At 36.7% G+C, this 21,645-nt stretch overlaps 1 protein-coding gene across 38 annotated transcripts in view; it reads right to left on the bottom strand.

Moving 5' to 3' along the window:
- Positions 1-21,645, bottom strand: part of nrxn1 (neurexin 1) — a 1,150,439-nt gene that overhangs the window by 557,438 nt on the left and 571,356 nt on the right. For 37 of the 38 annotated variants that reach the window (XM_062968862.1, XM_062968856.1, XM_062968858.1 and 34 more), the window contains 3 exons: positions 10,003-10,125; positions 7,775-8,156; positions 4,163-4,353 (listed from right to left, as the gene is read on the bottom strand). In XM_062968862.1, the coding sequence (XP_062824932.1) occupies positions 4,163-4,353; positions 7,775-8,156; positions 10,003-10,125 (696 nt within the window). Of the gene's footprint in view, positions 1-4,162; positions 4,354-7,774; positions 8,157-10,002; positions 10,126-16,344; positions 16,349-21,645 lie in introns of those variants that run through there. The other variant, XM_062968894.1, reaches the window with a different exon arrangement.

Raw genomic sequence — 21,645 nt, 5'->3', positions numbered from 1 at the left:
ACCTGGAGGAGTCCTCCATATAGAGGAAGAGGAAAAGATTAATAAGCTGTACTCAGAACCAGAGAAGGCTGGCAGCTCTCGAAAGAGAACCTGGATAATCATATTTTGACACTGAAGAGAGGGAGTTGAAGGCCAAGCTACTTGATCCCTTGAAGTGTCACATACTAAAATGACAGCAACAAAAGCAAAGTGCATCACCTGCCTTAAAGTGCTGGGATGATGTGGCCAAGTATGCCTTACATGTGGCTATAAATCAGCATAGCCAAGTGTAATGCAGTTCAAAGCTAGCTTCAAACTGCAGTGATCAGACAACAAATTCCCACAAAAGTGTTCAAAAAGAAAGCCCTTAATGTGTATCAGTGTTCTGAGGCTTGTGCAATAATTACCATCTGGGCCGCAAACTGCTTCCAGGATTTGCTATGCATAAAAAACCCAATTCTTCAGTACCTGATTGTAGTGGTCAGTATAGATGTCGCTCTGTCTTTGCTGAAGAACAACAGTTTAAGATATTTGGTATTATAGAAAGCCCCTGCTTTCTAGTCTCCTGAAGATTGGTTTGTTTGTCTCTTTAGTTATCTGCTGACTACTTTTGATCTTTTGAGAATTGCTTCTGGTGTCTATACCAGGGGTCCCCAAAGAAAGTGGGCCAGATGTGGCCTTCCAAGGTCTTTTACCCAGGCCCCCTCTCTAAACGTTACACTTAGGGTTGCCCTAAGTCTGAAATAATTTGAAGACATACACACAACAACAACAACAACAACAACAACAACAACCCTAATTAATTTGACTATCTCATCAACTAAAAGCAGGTCCACACTTATCATTAAAATACTGCTAAGTTTATGTTTGTTAAAATTGTTCATTTTAAATATTGTATTTGTTCTTTCATATTTTTTTACACTACAAATAAGATATGTGCAGTGGGCATAGGAATTATTTTGTGTTTTTTTCAAACTACAGTCCGCCCACCTCCCCCAACAATTTGAGGGACCATGAAACAGCCCCATGCTTAAAAAGTCTAAGAACCCCGGACCTGAATCCTGAACTGTTTTGACAACCTATTTTTTGATCCATTGTATATGATAGTGGACTGTTTTCGACCACGTTTGTTAGTTCCTCAAGCCAAGTGTGTACTTTTATGGTCACTGGTCACCTAGAAACATGATACTGACCCTGAAATATATACTCATATATGAGCACAGTTTCCCTATGATGAATACTTCTGAAATACATTTTGAGAAAAGCAAGGGAGATATAAATGAGTTTCGCTTTCTACAACTTTCCAATTTTTAAAGTAAAAGTCCATTCCATCACATTTCAACTGTTTGCTACAAATACTGTGGGAAAATATGTGTGTGTATGTGTGTGTGTGTGTGTATATATACACTTCTTCTCCTATCCACATTTCAGAGTGTTATGTTCCCTTATATATGAATTTTTTGGAAGCCATTCTCTCTAATTTACATACAAATTCCCTCCCCATGGTTCTATTTTTACACAGCTTCACTTAATGCATTCAATATCCCAAGTATTTTTAATTGGAGAACTTCACTGAAAAATTCAGGGAACTTCAACAACTGAAGGATAATTGTGTTCCAATTTGTGTACTGGAACACAGCAGGAAGTGCAGATAAGGTTGGTTTGCTTTAAAATATGAACCAAACAAATTTCTCTTATTATGTGTAGCATACAAAAGTCTCTACTAAGGTTGGTTTGCTCTAAAATATGAACCAAACAAATTTGTCTTACTATGTATAGCATACAAAAATATCTACTCAATACCACCCTAGCAGTTTGTGTAGTTCTGGGAGAGACTCCCATTCCTGAAATGGTAGAAAGATGCTGCCAGGTATAGTAATAACCTCATCAAACACCATGATCCTTCTGTTTCTATACACTTAAAAATAGTGTCTCACATAGCCCATCAGATGATGCAAGAGTGTTTCATGGGTTCCCTGTGTTACTCTGTTTTTGAAGCATACACAAATAGGGATTTTTTTTAATATGGCATGAATCAACTCCAGTGGTCTCTTGCGCATAGTAACAGCTAAAAGCAGGTTATGTAACATGTGATTGGAAGTGCTGTATTTCTCCATGTGAAATGGGAAGAAGCAATCCAGCGTGATGGGGATGAATAAATTCTCCAATTTTTCTTAGCATGGTTTACCTTGCAATAAAGACTTAAAGTCCTGAACATCATGTAGACATCCAGGAGCAATTTCTCCACTACTTTGGGTTTTTGGACTCATGTAGACAAGTCCTAGGAATATCAGTGGAATGAGCAGGCTGTGTTTAGCTTCACATATACATACCGAAGCTTAGCTTTAGGGTAATTTAATGTGTGGATATCTGTGATTATGTAGAAGCATCTATGCTTATGCTTTATATCCCTCTATATTGCCAAGAGAAAGGCACAAAAAAGAAAGCACACTTTTTTTGTACTATAGTAGAATATAAGACATTCTAAACAGATTTGCTAGATCTCACAGCCTGGCCCCCTTTTCAGGGCAAAGGGAGAAGTTCAAGGAGAGAGAGCTGCCATTAAATTGCATGTATTCCTACTTATAATTATTAGATTTGGAACATTTGAAGGAAATGGCATTCACTTTGCAACTGTAGTTGAGGCTTAAGGTATCATGTTTAATGGCAGAGACTTGTCCTTTCAACATCATCCTGAGAACATCATCTGTGGTTTTATAAGGTTTTGTTCCTATAAATAATTTCTCCATCTTGATGCCCACTGCTTGGGAATTACTTGTGACCCATACATGAAAATTTCTCATTTCAAAAAAGTGTGAGGTGAAGCCAGATATATGGCCAGAACTTTGAAACATTGATTTTCGACAACACATCCCACATTTCCCTAGAAGGCATGGTCACATTCCAAGAAGTGGGTCAACCATTGCTTATCTTTGGACTGAGAGATGTTTGAGAAACCTTAGACGATCCATCTAAACAAAAGTATGATCACTGCATTGAACATGCCACCATTCTCTAATTCTGGGATCCTGAGATTCTGGAGTTAGGACTTTCAGTTTCTTTTCTGGATTGAAAAGTTACATTTCTGAGCAAAGCCTGTTACCACTTTTATGTGCCAGCACTAATTATATTTTTGAGCGTTTGAACAGATGTGTTCCTGTTTTGTAAGCATTCTAGCTTGAATGCTTGCAAGAAGTCTTGCCCAGACAAATACACGAGTTTCTCCAAATTTACTCCAAGATAACTGAGGCCAAGAGTTGAAATAATAGCCAGGTTCCAGACTTCAATGGCTTTCTAAGGGCAAGTCTACATTGGGCAGTAAAATGAGGCCAAGAAGAAAGAGGGCTCCAATCTTCTTATATTCTTCCTGGTTATACAAGCACCTCTGTTGATATCAAAATAGGTGCCCATGATGGCTGGCACCCTATTTTGGTGCCAGCTTTCATGGCATGGACATGATCCACCCCCTTTCCCTATATTGAAGCGCTCAGGGGAAGGGTGATGACAACAGTGTTCCATCTGGATAGTGAACCAGTCCAAACCAGATCTGATCTAGCTGTCCACACTACCCAAAAGCCACAGGATACTGCAGTTCCTGGATAATTCTGGAGCATCCCTCTGCCTTGCCTGCAGTGGGGTAAATCCTATTTAACACAGGATAACCTAGGCTATTCACTATCATAAGGACAGCCAGGAGTCAATTCGGAACAAGTCTGGGTTTTCATACTTATGTAGGCTCACCCTAAAATGCAACTACTGCTTTTTCTTTGTACAAATAAATGAAAATCCAACAAAAATAGAGGAAAGTCTTCATCTATCTATCTTACAGTTAGCTGTCAGAAGGAATTCTGTACTCACTTATTTTCTTAATGTCTGCACATGTGCGTCTTCTTGACAAACGAGGGACTAGAAACCATACAGGATATCAAACTCTTTGTTTCTCACATCAATTTAATTCCAGAGGAGCATCGTAGAATGTATTAACCACATCTAATCCATCTTTCTCTTAACAGTTAGCCAATGAAAGAATGATGTCATAGCTAATACACTTGCAGACAGTGTGCAATTGAAGGAGCTCAATAAATAATATTTTATATTTTACTGATATGTAAGAAATATCTATGTTTTAGGACCTAATTTATCCTCCCAAGCTATTACTTCTGTGATGAGCATTGACACTTACTTTTGAGATCAAGGTTTCTTGCTCCTGCAGTGCTCTGTGTTGTGATTTTGGTGTCAATCTTCACCGTATGGAGGTTATTGGTGTCCCGTGATATCATCACATTATGCCACTGGTTGTCATTCAAGGGTTTATTGGAACTTCCCTTAATAAGATTTGCACCATTTCCCAGATCAAAGACATAGTGCAGATACCTATAAACAGGGAGCGAACATAGACAAGATTTATTCATTTTTAAAAACGGAAGAAGAAAGCAGAGGAAAGGGTCAATTTTTCATCATGACTCTTTATTTACAGTAGGAATGGGCTGGTTTACTAACGTTGGGCTAAAACTGGTACTAAAGGTGGCAAAAACATAGTAAAAATGCTTTGTGCACTGGGTGTCACTTTTAGATGGAGTCTGATAAGCCAGATTATGTATTTACAGTCAGCCCTCCACATCTTGGGAATACGGATGTAAGAACTCAAAGAAAGTGAAAAACTATTAAACAATCCTTTAAAAAATCCCGAGAAAACAACTCTGTAGGAATGTGTTGTTAAAGGCTTTCATGGCCAGAATCACTGGGTTGATGTGAGTCTTCTTGGCTGTATGGCCATGTTTCAGAAGCATTCTCTCCTGACATTTCACCCACATCTATGCCAGGCATCCTCTGAGGATGTGGGCAAAATGTCAGGAGATAATGCTTCTGGAACATGGCCATACAGCCCGGAAGACTCACAACAACCTCTGTAGGAATTTCTAAGTCCTCCAATGTGACTCTATGGTCTGAAGTTGACCTTAGAGTTGCACTAGAAGACTTAGAGAGTCTTAGAGAGACCATATTAATCATATATATGTATAATCAAACCCACAAAAGTTAAACTCCCAAATGTGAAGGGTTGACTGTATCTGTATTTATATACTGTCGTATTATATCAATATAGATAATTTTGGTATTACTTAATATTATAATATTACTGAGGGAAGGGATAGGCATTGCCTCTACTCTTTTCAGCCTTTCTTATTTATTCCATTATTTCCTTCATCTAGGCATGAACTAACAATAGTTTTTTGATCAGAGCTTGAGTAATTTACTTTTCTGAATTACAACATTCAGGATACTCAAGACAGGCTGGGGATTTCGGGAGTTGTATTCCAATAAGTAACCTTCCTAAGATCTACTTTTCTTGAAGTTTCTCAATGTAGGAGTAGCCTTCAATTTTGATCTCCATGCAATTATCAAGGAATCTAGGCCTTTCTAATAACGAGTGTTTTCCCAGCTCTAGACACAGGAGAGGCTATGTTAACACGGTGGCAATTTTATACCCAACTTGGTTGTTGTGTGCTCACAAATTGTTTCCAATTTATAGCAACCCTAAAGCAAATCCTGTCATGGAGTCTGAGGCTAAGAGTATGTCACTTGCCCGAGGTTACTCAGTGGGTTTTCATGGCTAACTGGTGTTCTGTACTTCTTTCTCCAAAGCTGTATCCATTAATACTCAAACTACTCCACCAGTCTGACTTCATTATGTCCAACTGCCAATATGTAAATGTGTAAACCATATTCCAAAAAGGATGTAATGTCTCTCTAAACTACAAGCGCACTAAGTACCCAGGAGGGTTCTAGGACTCAGTGACCAGACAGAGGACATCAATAAGGCTGTCTCCCTAGTGACACTTTCCACAGGTTCACTTAGTAGCAGCAGCAGCAATCCTCCATTTTAATTTCCCACAATGTCGCTAACCCTGCAATGTGACTAAAATCTATTTTGATTTGCCAGAATGCCCCAGAGTAATAGGAAATCAAATTGGCTGCTTTGTACCACTGCCAAAAACTAATGTACTCCCTAACATGTCACAGTCAACAATCCTGTATTTCTCAATGTTCACAACTACTCATATATACTCATTTAATATTATGAGTGAATGTGGAATAATGGTTATAGAGTTTGGAAAGTTGGGAGCTCCCGGCTGGAATAGTAGGGTGACCTTGGTCTGTTATCTGCCTCAAAACTTTACTTTTTTATGATAGAGCAGGGAGAGGGAAAGCTATGTACACTGTGTTGAATTTAGCAGAATAAAATATATGCAACTCCTCTAAATAAGTAAGCAAGAAAGATTGTCTCAAATAAAGAACAATGGGGGAGACACAGGGGGAAAACAGCTGCAGTTAAATACCAAGTTGCCTGATAAGGGCCATTGTTATGGATAAATAGTGTCATGTATTTTGGTAAAAGATGTCCTACAAGTTAATTTACTAGTTGATCCCTGATGTTTTTGTACTTCCCAGTGGAAAACGTAAACCTCTTTGTAGAGAGTCCATTTATCTCCACATATTCCTTCACTTGTAAAACAGCTCAATGATGTTATTTTTGTCAAACTGGACACAAGTTGGGGGCAAAATGAGAACAATGGCTCCAAATAAGTATGTTTCCCCCCTTTCCCATAAAATTTTACTTCTGATTTTTATTCTACTTGAAAAAATACTATATTTTTGAAAGGGCTTTTTTGGCAGCAATTTGTTTTGTTATTGGATGGTCTATTTGTGCTTATCTTTTTTTGTTCTTACCTTTTTGTATTGGTTCTAGAAGTAAACTCATACAAATCATTTAAAAAATCTTCCAATCTCCAAATTTCTACCATCTACCATCACAATAACACCCCATTTGAGCATTCAGAAATAGATTTCAATCATCAAAATAAAAGAGGCAGGAAAAAAGCAAGAGAATGACAGCACAATAAATATAAGCATACTAGATGTAAATTATTTTTTGTGTCTTCCTCTCGGCAATGCTAGACATTTGCAGACTAAATCGCAGGGGAGCATTATTTAGTTGTGGGTGATATCCTTGGTTTGCCCCTCCCAGATACATCCTGGACTTGGTCACTATCAACCTACCTTTCTTTTTAAACTGGAAATGTTATAAAGAAGATGAGTGTAAGGAATATATAAAGTAACTTTATACAGACCTTATCTGCTTATTTTACATTGTCAAAAATGGGAAATGATTGAAAACTGTTTTTTTAGCCTGCAAATGCTAGACTAAACACTAGATGGTGCCGAGATCACTGAGAGATGAGTGCTCAAAACTGTGGACCAAAGGTTGAAAGTGCAATGCATGGCTATAATCTAGGTCTTTCAAAAAAAAAAACAAAAAAAAAAAAACAAGACATCTAAAAGTGAGAAGTCAGAAGGTGAGGGAAGCCTTTACAGAATGCCTTGTCTTAAATCGTATTGGACAGCCCAAACTATAATAAGTCTATTGAATCAATTGTTTACATCCCAGTTATTTTGTGGTCTTCTTCTAGTTGTGGCTAATTATATTATGTATGTCAAAATTGTATGGGCTGCATGTAAGGTAGCAATATGGGGTGCCCCATAGCTCTCTATCCAGATAAATAAAATGAATTGTGCAGATTTGGGCCAGGTTGTGTAAGTTGGCTGCCCCTTTGGCACTCAGCTATATTTGATTTTTCCAGGCTTTGAGCCAAGGTGTCTGCTTTGAAGGTCTAAAAAGTAACCCTCTTACTGGACTGGACACCAATCTAAGCAAATCTCCTGCTTCCGAAGACAGAACAGGTAGCTTCCATGACTACTATTATCTAAACCGCTTCACTGTGAGCTGCATACACACCCTTTGACTAACTCAACCACGATAAAGTCATTCCCATCCCCGCTGTTGTAGAGTATTAACCCATCCAACGATGTCGTTTTGAACTGGAAAAACAGGTGCATAGAAGTATAAGCTTGCAATGTGGCAAGAGCAACATAGCTGGCTTTTGTCTTAAAGGTGACTGGATCGGCGATGATGTTCCGGAAGCCAAACCGGGCATTTAGCTCACAGTAGTCAATATCCCCATTTTTACACAAGTCAATGTATGCCATGCCATTAAAAGTGAGGCTCTGCAGATGACCAATGAAGTTGGAAGGGACTGAGGACAAATAGCGGCGTTCTGTTATGATTCCTGTTTCTATGTTGTGGAATTCCAGTCTTGTATGATCCCCGGCCATTTGACCTTTAAAGGAAAATAGGTTGTGATAAGTTAATATAACAAACATAGCACTGATTCAAATGATTATTTCTTGAGTCTCATGTATAAGAATGATCAAACCATCTCTGATGTTATGTAGAAAGAAAATATTATTTCAAGGTTACTGGTGAGCTGCATTTGGTGCAGATTCTGGAAGAATCCCCATGTGAATATCATATTGGACATTCATACTTATAATTTATGTTATACCCCAGTTTATCTTTATGAATAATGCAAAGTACTTACTGAAATAACCCACGATCAAATACATCAGCACTGAAAACAATTGAAACTAGCACACAGTGGAAATGCCATAAAATGTAAGAGAGAAAGAAAAAGAAGTCACAGGAAAGGCAACAAACAACAACCCAAATTCAGCATATTTCCACATGCCTCCCTAAAAACTAGGGACAGAAGGAGATTGAATTTTCATGAGCATTTGGTTGGAGCAAACATTAGCTTGAAGGCACTTGCCACAGAACTTGCCTCTTATGTCCTACTAAAATAAAATGTCAATGAAACATTCTTTCACATCCAGGAATGGAAGAAATTTTATGCCAACTTTTTTCAAGGCAGGTTTTTTTTGAAGCTATGAAAATATCTGAATTTCATCAGATATCATCTGACGATACTGTGTAAGTTTAAGAAAATATTCCTTCGGCTTTCAAGAGTCTTAGAATGATCCACAGGAGCCTAATTATTAGATTTTAATTCATGCTCTTTTTTAAAAAAAAAAATGTGTGAACTACCATGGATCACATTTGGGAGAAAGGTAAGATGCTAAATGCATACATGCATTTCTACATATGATCACTTATTTGGATCTTATTACCACTATGCTAAGGTTGGAATGGGCCAATATTTTCAGAAAAACATGTCAACAGCTCTAAACATGAACTTAATAATACTGCAAGAGCAATATAGAGGTGAGAAGCTTTTAAGCAATTTCTGTTCATCTGGCAGACCTGGAGATGAGGTGAATCAGTAAAACAGCCATGCCAATTCAATTCATTAGATATAATAAAAAAGACTTCACATTCTCAGTAAGGAATACCTACACAAACTTCATCAACTCTACCTTTCTGATTGCTGCTACCACTGGAAGAATTTCAGCCCACTTAAGGCTAGCGATGTGCCGAGTTCTGATAATCCTGGTATGCCCTAATTTGAATATGCCAACCTGCGGACAGGAACATTTTCTAGTTTATCTTTGGAACAACCCTACAGCTACACTAGTGGAAGGACTGAAAGGTGGCATGGTTCAGTGTCAATCTTCAGGTCAACAATCCAACCTTCAAGTCATCAGTCCTGCCAGCACAAGGGTTTAACCCACTGTGCCATTGGGGGTGCCTTGGGCTCAACTAAAATCTGTACAGGATTCAGACATTTAAAATCTTCATTTTTTTTCAGGGTGTGAACTGCAAACATCACAATCTGTTTTTTCTCTGTCTAATAACTTTTTAAATCAACACATACTTTCCATCTCTGACTCTCTTTTTTCCATTCTCTCAAATTCTTTCTTTTCCAAACACCCTACTTCTTTGGAACCATCTTTTTCTCCTTCTACTTTTGTTTGGAAAACCCTTTTACTACAGATATCTTTAGGAGTGAAGCAGATTTTTGTTCAAATTAATAAGCAACAGCAATCAGATACCCATACGATGCATGTAACTCAACCGTTGGCAATCAAACCCTCTTCTGCCTCTTGAGCTCTTTGTAGAAGATCGACAGCTGAGACTATCAGAGCCATAGCATTCACTACTACTACTTCTATTATTATTTAATATATACTGCCTGAAGCTATCTAATAAATACAACTGTTCATAATTACCTGTCATGGCTTGTTGGTCATCCACCATTAATTTTAAACTTTTCCCTCTTCGAACCACACGTACCGTGTGCCATTCATTGTCATTGAGGTTATAGCCAGCAAAAAGGGTTTCTGGACCTTTGCCTGTAGGGTATGCCAAACAGTTATTATGGAATCTTTAAAACAGTCTACATGTGAACCTCACAGAGAGAAAGAGAGAGACAACAAGAACAGAAGAGAAAGAGAGAACTGGATGGAGCAAATACTTTATAAAAACATCTTCAAAAGACACAAAAAGCTGGGAGAGAGTCAAAAGATATGCAGACTTCAAATGACAAGCATGTTATCTTCACAACATTTGTAGATAATATTTCAAAAGTGTTTGAGTTTCTGGACAGAGTTTTCATAAATGGGCACAGTCAATACAGAGATGGCCATCATCTTTATCAGGGGTTTATTCAGGCTATACCTTTTCAAAAATGCTGCTAATAAAATATTAACAATCTTCAAAATTAATCTCAGGTTGTAGATGGATGATTATTTTTTGAAAATAGTATTATAGAAGTCTGACTGCTCTTGGTGCATAAATTCATTAATTTTATTAAGAATAATTATTAATGGAAATGTATCACAATATTATCATGTACTGGACTCAATCTCTAAAATAAAAGCTAGGATTGTGGAAGATCTGTGTGTCAGACCATGCCTTTGCCATCAGAAGTTGTTTTGATCAGCACAGATCTGACTTTTGAATATGCTGTACTACTTTCCATGTGTAGAGTCTAGGTGAAGAGACCCATGAGGTGTTCAGCATCCAGCAGTGTAACAAAGCATAGCACTATGTTTGGGGACGTAGATTCCTCTCACAGGGTAGTGCATGGTCCTAGTCCTAATAAACACACTGGCCTAAATAAAACTTTACTGCACAAACAGAACAGAACCTACATTTTCTCCGAGGACCTCAGTACCCCTAGAAAATTTAATCTGGAGGGTTTCGCATCTTTCTTGAACAAGATTTGAGGGTCAATGGGGGGCTGTAGTGGAGAGCAGAGACCACACATTTCCAAATGTGCTAATGAAAGCACTTTTGTCACTGGCTATTGTTTACAAAATCAAATGAGGAATAGAGTATTTCCATTGTTTATTCATTTACTCACAGAATACACATCACATCTTTCAGGCTGGATTAGGCTAACAATGGGTCACACTGTTGCTCTTTCCTGAAGGGAGACCTGAAAGCCAAGGGTTTTCAGTGTGCATTTTACCATTAGACTACAATCACTAAGTAAAAAACAAGAGTCGCAGGAACCTGTCATCTGAGATAACAGATTGTGGTTAAGATCATACATGGTTGAGTGCAGCATAAGAGTCCTGCATGTGTAATTCTACTACTGCTCTCTTGTCACCATTTCCAGGACTCATTTGTCGTGTTGTAATAGCCTCACATATGTCCTCAGATGCAGACTGAAGATACCTTGCATGAGATCTGTTGAGGTTATTTTGTTGGATGATGTCATTAGCTTGTGTCCGACTATGAGGATTTAGCCAAAAATTCCTCTCCTTCCCTCTGCTGACCACCAGAAACAGAATGACCATGACTAGGGTAGGACTTGAGTCTTGGATTTGTGGAGGAAGGAAAGGAATACCAATGTCCACCACCAAAAACAAACAAATAAACTTACACATGGAGTCATAATATAGATTTATACTTCAATATATCACTAAGAGAATTCCAGCTACTGTTTGGTGTGGAGATGGTGGCAATGGCAACCTCCAGCTGTTCTTCTCTACTGAAGGACTGATTCTGTAGACAACATCCCTACATCTTTTGATGTACTAGTCTCTGCTAATTTGCCCCAGACTTCCAAAGGTAGCCTACTACCCTCATGTAAGTCTGAGCATGTTTTCCACAATTAATATTTTTAAAAGACTAAAGTGTCAGTCCGTTTGGTTTATGTGGTTCAAAAGTGGTTGAAAGCCAAAGAATATTATTTCAGTCTTAGGCCATAAAATGTTTAGTGAGTGTGGATGAGTCCCTCCTTTTCTTTTTCTGTGTGAAAACATGGATTACACCTAAGGTCTATACAGAAGGAAGAGGTATGGTTGCAAGGAATAGTGAAGACCTATTTGCATACATTTTTACACTATGAAATGTGTTGTTCATCCAGAAAGCATCCATACCAAATCCTTGTGACCACAAATAACATCTGAATTCATATAAATGTGAGTCTTCTACCTGTATCTTTATTAATGCTCCAAAGGACATTCAGATATACGTAGTATAATGGAATATTTTAGAGATTTCTATTCACGTGTTACTCTGTCTACCATCTTTATTGGATCCATTTCCTTTCCTACTTTCTTACAGAAACAGATCAGCACTTGTAAGAATTGAAGTCAAATTGGTCATCCTAAGAATGACTTTCCAGCTATATTGTTCTATCTAAATCTTTAAGAGAACACCTAGAACTAAAATTAAATAGGTGAAATATTTCTTATGCCAGTTTATATTCTTAAATCCATGGAAACTATGCACAATAACTATGTGGTGTATAAAATTGCCTGTTGCACACATTCTTTATACAAACATGGTATGTATGTATTGAAAATGACCATTCGACATAAATTAACCAATTAGATTTTTTTTACTTTAGTGAAGGGTTATACTCTAATAATAACATATATTTTTATTCAATTCAAAAAGCATTAAGAATCAGGCAACACAAGCTCTTACAATTCAGTGGGATGAATCTTGGTGAATTCCTTTTAAAAAGCAAACACCTTGCGAGTGTTAATTTGGTCATTAAGTTTTACTGCAGTTTTCTGGTAATGTATAATTTTCTGATTAATGAGCCAGTTATAATGGATGCATTACAATAACTGCAAACTTGCCTGGATAAATAAGGAAATTATACACCTGTTCATTCATGTACCTCATTTTAAAAAAAACGTATTCGGTATACTGGACAAACTTTGTCAAATGACTGAAACGTATCCCTGAATGTTTGCAGATGGTAGTTTTGTTCAAAATATTTTTTCATCAAATTCATTTTTTACTAACATATTGATTTCCACACACTATGCCTCCTGTCATGCTTTTGCATTGGGGATATAAATAGCAAAACCAGTAGGGATGCTCATATAACAAATATTCTGACTGGATTTCTGTGAGCAGAATTGAGATGGAAGCATTGAGAAGTACTGGTTATATACACCTCTCTGCAAGACCCATCCCACATGCAGTTTATTTTGAAAAAGGGAGGAAGCAACATGTGCTCTTTAGAAACTTCCAGTATTTGAATGGTATGGATGTTTGGCAAATAACAATGTAGAAAGCCCTGAATCCAATTAATCTTCCCAACTAGAGTAGATACACTGAATCAATTGGCTGACCTGAATTCAGGAAGCAATAGAAGAGTAGGCAAACTAGGCATTGTGCATAAGGTATGGAAAACTCAGCATTGCACAACACATGAATTCAGCAAAGCAGTTATTACATAACACAATGTTGTGCAATGGACACATTCAGGAAGCCATGACAGAAGCACTGTAATGTAACTTGTAACATGGTGCATTTGGATGGAAAGTACTTATTCCCCCCCCCCCCCTTTTTGCCTGTGCCATATTGAACATTTCCCTTTGTTCATCTTGTGGTGGGTATCTTATAGTTTGTTCACTTACACTGTGTTGCTTCCCCTTTGGCTACGAGAACATTACACATGGAGCATTTTACATGTAGCAATGAAGACTAAAGTCTCACCATTTCACAATTAGCTGTATTCCTACGTGTGTTGTTCAATATTGTTATTCTACCTGGGGGTTATCTAGCACATGTGGTTCTTTATGCTCTGCTAAGGGTTTATTGAATTGAGGATGATTTACTATGTAATAATTGATTTAATAGAGTTATTCCAGTTGTGGCTACTAATATGATTTAGGAAATCCTGGTTTGTTCCGAATTAATTAATTTTTACTAGAGGAGGTAAAACCGAGACATGTCCTGATTTTTGGGCCTGTCTGGATGGGCATGGACGATTGTGAGGGAGACTGAAAGTAGTTGTATTACTGTAAGAAATGTCTGTCAAAGTCCTCTTGAAATTCAGCACTCTGTTTCTGAGCACGGAAAGTATTTACAGGGAAACAAGAAAAAATAAGCAATTTTCCAGAGTAGGAGTTACTGAAAGTGGAAGTAGCACAACCTATTTCTTTATTGCCCTCCCTCCATCATAGATGGATAGCAGTGACAGGCGTTTGAACAAGATGTTGCATACTTTGCAACACATGCCTTAATCCAAATATTCTTCCAACCCACTGATAGTAGGAAACAATGGCAAATGTTTAGAGAATGTTTTTCAACAGAGGTGGCAAATGTATGTGGGGATGAAATGGAAACAATTTCTCAACCACATGCACCCCTAGCAGACCACATTGTGCATCTGTGTTGAAATCAATAGTAAGTAATCTCACATCTGCTTTTTTGGGATGGGGAAGGTTAAGTGGGGAGTATGAAGGTCAGGGAGGGTGGAAAGAGAGAAAAACAGCTGTGTGTGTAATGCTTCTGGAAATTATCTTTTTTTTAAAAGTAGGTTTTTGTTGGACTTCAAGTCACATATCCAGCTTAATGGGTATTTAATGTTTTCTTGCAACTTATTGACTTTATGGTCTATGAATTTACAACATTCTAGTATTTCAGAAAAACTAGCTCTATCACAATTAAAATTCAGAGCTCCACAGCTAGGATAAAAACTTTTGGATTTCCTCTTGAAAAAGACCACAAAGCAGTGTAATACTGCCATTCAATTGATGTACTTGTCTAGAATGGTTATCAGATGCTGGAAAAGCTTGTAAGGGGGCTGAACCTGAGCATAATTAGGATGAGATTCCAACACATATAGGAAAATGAGTCTGGTTTATCATTTCAAACGATTCTGGTGCCATTAAAATGAATGAAACACTTGCAACTAAGCTTAAGCATGTTGTGTGTGACATCCATAATAAGGAATCCTAATTGCTTTTTATTCTGCTGTAAAACTTACATTGAGATATTTCATGCAATTAAATATACAGCTTTCTAACTATAGCATACAGATTTCTAACTATACCCTTTCACACTACACAATTATATCATTATGATTCCTCTTTAACTACAATGACAAGGTTCTATGGAGTTTTGGAATCTCCAGTCTGGTGAAGCATTTTTGGCAGAAAATTCTTAAACAACCCTCTATAATCCAAATACTGAGTCCCCTCGGGTGAGAAGGACGAGGTATAAATGATTGAAATAATAAATAAATAAATACTCCATGATTACATGAAATGTTGCCATGGCACTTGAAGTGGAACCATCGTGCTTTCATTGCATTTTGTGAAAGGGCCCAGGGTGCCCACTTCTAAGTGTCTGATCATTTACACATTAGCTGCTCCTTGAAAACTACTGATCTCCCACATTAGAAAAACCCTATTCAACATAAGATCAATGAAGTTGAAATAGAGCAATATAAACCACTGTGGCTGTATGTTGATGGATAACTGGATAATTTTCATTACACAGGTTGAGTCTCTCTTATTCTGAAATCCAACATCTGAAATACTTCACAAATAGAAACATTTTGCCACCAGCCACACACCCATTTCTTCCTTTGGGAAAAGGGGCTAGTCACACATCCAGCTCAATGGTTCCTCTAGGAATCTTCATGGGAAAGGAGTGGAGGACTTTGCTTATAAAAGACCCAGTAAAAAAATGACATCACAGACACTTCCACGCCCATCTTCTACTCAGCCAATGTCAATATGTAGCAGGACATGCACCATGGAAATGGGCAATGAAGATCAGTGTGGAGCTATCCTGTTTGCCACATCCTGTATCTAGTGCAGAGAGAATGAAAAAGACCCATGGGAGCAAGCAGATATCCCTCTCCCTTCCCAACTATTTTGACAGCCCCTGGCAGGGGAGTGGGAAATTTCCATGAGGGAAAACTCAATGAGTTCTGGATCTGTGACCAATCCTCTTCCCTCTATTCCTCATTCACTATGTATATTGAAATATGGGTATTCTCAAATCCAAAAAAAAAAATCAAATCTGAAGCAGTTTAGATAAAGGAAACTCAACCTGTAATTAGAATGAGAAGACAAATAAAAATGTTGAGCTATACTTATCGATTTAAATTGACTGCTATAATAGCCATCTTTTTTTGTTTGCATTTGTTCTTTGTTTAAGAATAATGACCTTTTTGAAACTCACATTGATTTTCAGTGCAAAGGATGGCATGATACTTCCCTACTAATGACAATGTCAGACCATTTTGGAAGAACACACATGAATGCATCAGGGGTGTTGGGAGCTCTATAATGGAACAACTCCTTTGGAATTACAAAATACAGTTTATTGAATCAGAAATTGAATGATGCCAGGCCTCAAGACCTGGAGAAACCCTGGGATTGGTGATGATAAACTAGATTTCTCCCAAATAGTTTCTTTAGGGAAACGGCAATGGAGGATTTAAATACACTAGCTACATGTGCAAAAACAAGCAAACATGAAATTCAGTTCTCAAACCGAAGAATTTAGAATGCAGTTAGGTTTCTTCAAGCAGGCAGTATTTGTGCAGCTATTACCCAAACAGATGTCTTCATAAAGTTAAGTGTGATGCACATTACACTTAACTCTATTTCACATTAAGAAGCCCTAAGATTTTGATAATATTGTGATAGTTCCAGAAGACTCAAAAATAGATTGAGACAGGAGAGAGATAGAGGAATTTTTTTGAGTGATAATGGTTCAATCTGAGTAATGGTTCAAACTGATTAGATTGAATACAGCAAACCTGGTGTGTCATAAATAGACCACTGCATTAAAGGTATTTATTGCTAATGAACTCTAATTTCATTTTATTTACTGTCAAGGAGCGGGAAAGGAGTCTCTATCTCATGTGTCAAAATAAGTTAAGCACATTTGAAAAAAAATAAGCACCTTGATTTAAGTGAGTGGCTGAAATCTGTTATCTCAGATAGCAAAATGTCTTTGGACAACATTGATAACACAATGCTAATTCTATTCACACTCAGAATATGGACTATATCTCACTGTACTATATTCACAGGCCACTCTTTTTAGAAGAGAATCTGTGTTTCTATCTCTTGTTTACTGGTGAAATACAAATCTACGTAGATAACCAACAAATTATGACTGCCATCTTGTTTTGACTGTGTCAATTCATGTCATGCCTTGAAGAAATATTGTTGAACACAGTAGTGTCCACCCAAATTGATCAGCAATGTTAAGAACCCAGAGACAAGGAAAACAAAAAATTGCAAAGCATTTTTCAATTTTCTTTTGAATAATATTTTATCAATCTATAGTAAGAATAAATGGGGAAAACCCAGCAAGTTCAGAAAAGAAAATAATTGGACTGTGAGTTTATGTTGAGATAAGAATCCACTTCAATTTATAAGCATCACCATTTGATGTGGTAAGAAAAATAGCACATAAAATCAGCCATTCGTCTTCTTTTAAGCTTCAAATTCAGAACAGCTTTAAATCATTATCTTAGGAGAGGAGTATTTTTGATAAAGTCCAAGCAAATGAGAGGCCTACAAAAATCTGACAATTTGAACATATGAAGAAAATGCATCTAAGTGTTCAATTGTTTGTTTATGTTCATCGGTGTGAGAATTATTTTTTAATGTTTATAGGTGTGAAAACTATTTAACATTTCTCCATTGATGCTGGTTGTTAAGCATAACATGGCTGCTTTTTCATGCAGAAATCTGTATTTGAAAAAACTGATTTTTGTTTAAAAATGTTTACAATCAAATGACTTTTCAAACCACCATAAGTGATCAATACTAAAGCACAATTCAAGTAGGTAGAAAGTTAAAATATGTATATGCTAAAAATAATTTCAAACACAACAACAATTTTAAAATGCAAAAAGCAGCTCATACATTAAAACATTTGCCTTAGGAAACAGGCGTTTGCCTAAAGCCTAAGGTCAACAGAGGAGCATCTGAATCCTTTATCAGAAGATAGTTTATATTGTGGAAAAGGAATTGAGGGGAGGAGAAAGACAATATGGTGTAGTTATTTTAGTGTTGGACCAGGACTCAGGGAGTCTGTGATATTAGACAAGGTACACTGTTTCATCCTTAGAAAAACAATCTGCTCTCAATAAATCTTGTCAAGGAAATCCCATATTAGCTTGAAGGCACACACCTCTGATCTTCAAATCTATTCCCAGGGAACAATATTTAGGAAAACAGAAACTATCAAAGTCATGGTCGTTTCCTAAGCATCCTCATAAAACAAGTGGTTTCAATGCACTATCAAATACTTCTTCATATACTCATTACTGAAACAGTATTTTGGTGGCAAATGTATTGTTAACTGTGACCAAGGAATAATTTTTATTAGAAAATTATTTTTGAAAAAGGTCATTTTATCCCTTTTGTTTTAGCCTAAGTAACTCAGATATTTCACTGGTATCAGAAATTCCACTAGAAGGAATCCATGGTATTAATTTATTTGATAGAAAGCAACTTCCATAGCAGAACAAGGAAGAACATCTATGTAGGTCATACCTGGAGAAGTACCCAGTTAGCTTGATTGCAAGTTAATCAATTTACTTGTCATGAAGCCTACAGTCTTAGACTTACCTGGAAGTGTATCTCATTGAACTCAAAAGCTGCAGTCCTATATAGTTATCTGAGGAGGCATTCCATTGAACACAATGAATAGAAAGAAGTAAAGATTTCTGAACCAGTTCCAAGCAAATAGAGGATTGCACTGTAATTTTCTCAGTTTGAGAAAATACAGTAGAGTGCTTACTCACAATACGTTAATTTACGCTTAAGTTAAATGAACAAAATAAAAATTCCTAACAATATAAAACAATAACATAGAGTATACATATTCCAATCATTAGGATATGGAAGCTGTTTAATAACTCATTATTAAAACCAAGATGTTCATATAATAAAATAATTAATAATAATAATAATAATAATAATAATAATAATAATAATAATAAATAATAGAATAGATGGAGCAAGATTCAGATCAAAGACCAGGTCTTTAATGTAATAAAATTTCCCATTGTGGAAAATGAATGCATTTTAAGAGATTTTGACCTGGCAATACTTTATAACATTATATATAACTTTTCATAATAAAGTTTATATATTTTATCAGAAACACAGGTGATTAGGGAAAAGGTCTAAAACATGGGCTTGGCAAATACACAGTGGTTTAACAGATTGTTGGGGCTGGGAAGCTTCTTATGAAATGAAGCAACAAGTAGTTTGACAGTTTTCCTCCTGCTACAAGAAAATATTCAGAAATTCCACAGTTTTTGAACATTGCTCACAATTTGGGACTTATTCTGTGTAAAATTCAAGTGTTAACATTTTGAACAGAAACCAGCATTTTTCTGCATAGGAAATAGCATTTTCTGCACAGAAGTGCTTTATCAATAGTCAAGAAACATACAGCATAGACACCGAGATTCAAATATCCTTATGGATTATCTTTTGGGAAGACACCTCTTTTCTTCCTGTCATAACTGATAGGAGACCCCAAATATCTTGATTGAATTAAAGAATCAATGCAATTGGGCAGTAATGACATTCCAAAATATAAGCCACAGATTGGCAACTGGAGGCCATCAAAATGTTATTAGATGGAAACTCTTGTCACCACTCATCACTGTTTATATTGGACAAGGATTATGTGTTTTTTATTGAAACTATGAGTGCAATTCTGTAGGGTTCATCATAACATAGTAGATTGACATACAGACCTACATTAGGCTAAGCCATATAACAATACCCCTGAACTCATTATACAGGATGGGAAGCCTTCCATCTTCATAGATGGCCACATGAAAGAGAGTTAGAGGGGTTGCAGAAGCATCTGGCTATGTTCTTGTAGGTAAGTGTGAAATGTTATGCCAAGATACTCTGGAGGTCTCACTATTGCTTTAATTCATTTCATGTCTGTATACAGAGATGTGGTCAGACATTTTTGAAACCTGCCCACTCCATATGAGGCAAGAAATGGCCAGGTGTGCATGGGGGAGCTTCAGAGAATGTATAATAAAAACCAACCAGAAGTGCCCAAAAAAGGAGGCATGTATAAGAATAAGGGAAAAGTATACATGTGTATGTCACCAACAGGATGCCAGCCAATATCTGGAGGGTCACAAGTTACTGATTCCTGTCATATATTTTGGAATGTCAAATATTATCCCATTACAAGCGCTATCTCAAATTTATCTGTGCCATTCTTCTAAAATGACTCTCCAACCATCAAGGCCAAAAAAATTAATTGCAAAGTGTTCAGTACCCAGCTTGTAAAGGAGTTGTGTCTGACTGGCAATTTGAACGTCTTGTCAAGTATGATTTGCTGCACTCATTGTCGAGAACCCGACATTAAGGAAACAGTTTACAAGGTTTCCGTAATAAGCTATTGAGTGCCTAATGTGGATAGAACAGATTTTTCATGCATTTTAATAGGCACAAATGTGAAACATACTAGACACAGAGAAGTCATTCTAATGGAAGATTTTTTTTTGTTGGTGATGGTGACACACATATTCAACAAGCTTTTAACACTATTACCTCTTCAGCAAGCACATTACTAAATGAGCTCCTGATCTAATTTTCATAATGATAATAGAGAAGAGTAGCTTCAAGTACACAAGAACTAACTGCCTGCTGAGATTCCTTTGTCTAGGATGAACTTGTGGAGTGTCTGGAGAGGATAAACTGCTGATAGAAGTGCCGAGTCTTTTATGCATAACTAAAATATATCTATTAATATTAGGAAACATTTTGTCACACAGATTGACACTTACACATATCTATATATAAATTGGTAGAAACCCATATTGATCTACACTCTATGAGAGCTACATAACTTTTTGGAGAAGGAAAGGTGAACTAAAATTGCTGCTTTCATGTTAATTTCCATGGGATTAAATACATGTAATTGCAACAATAAGAGATATAGTTGGGGCAAAATTATTACTTTCTCTATCACTATTCAACAATATGTAGAGCAACACCGAGATCTAATTTAAAAATGAGCTGAAGGAAATCATAAATCTACCTGATTTAACTTTGATGGCAGTTTCCTTCGAGGCAAAATTCAATCTACATTCTATCTTGCTGATTCCATATTTTGTACTACACAATGTGTAGCTGCCTCCTTTATCAAGCATAGAGTTTCTATTCTGTTTATTGGGTGCCATCCAGAACATGCAATTTTCTGGGGATCACACAGAAAATTGCAGTAGATATGGATGTAAAGGAAATGTGGGAACTAGTGTTACTATTTACACACCACCAAAGTACAAAACAAAAATAAAAACAATATAGGTTGAAAGGAACCTGTATTTTCTAGGTTACTAGTTACCCAAAAGCAAAAACAAAAATGATGACTATATTTTAAATAGGAATTTATACTTCTCACTATGGTGGGTAAGACTGACCAAGTGCTTTTATGTGCTTGATTTACCTTCTGTCCAAGTTTTGTTATGGTCAGTTGCAAACCTGTTATCTTCCCTTCTTGAGATGCAACTTTAAAACAAAGAGCTGTACTTTACAGCCTATCCATTTAATATAAATTACAAGGGAGGGTCACATCAGTTTGCCTGATGAGTAGACTAC

Source organism: Anolis carolinensis, chromosome 1 (assembly GCF_035594765.1).
Source record: "Anolis carolinensis isolate JA03-04 chromosome 1, rAnoCar3.1.pri, whole genome shotgun sequence".
Classification (NCBI taxonomy): domain Eukaryota; kingdom Metazoa; phylum Chordata; class Lepidosauria; order Squamata; family Dactyloidae; genus Anolis; species Anolis carolinensis.
This window is presented reverse-complemented; position numbering and strand designations above follow the sequence as displayed.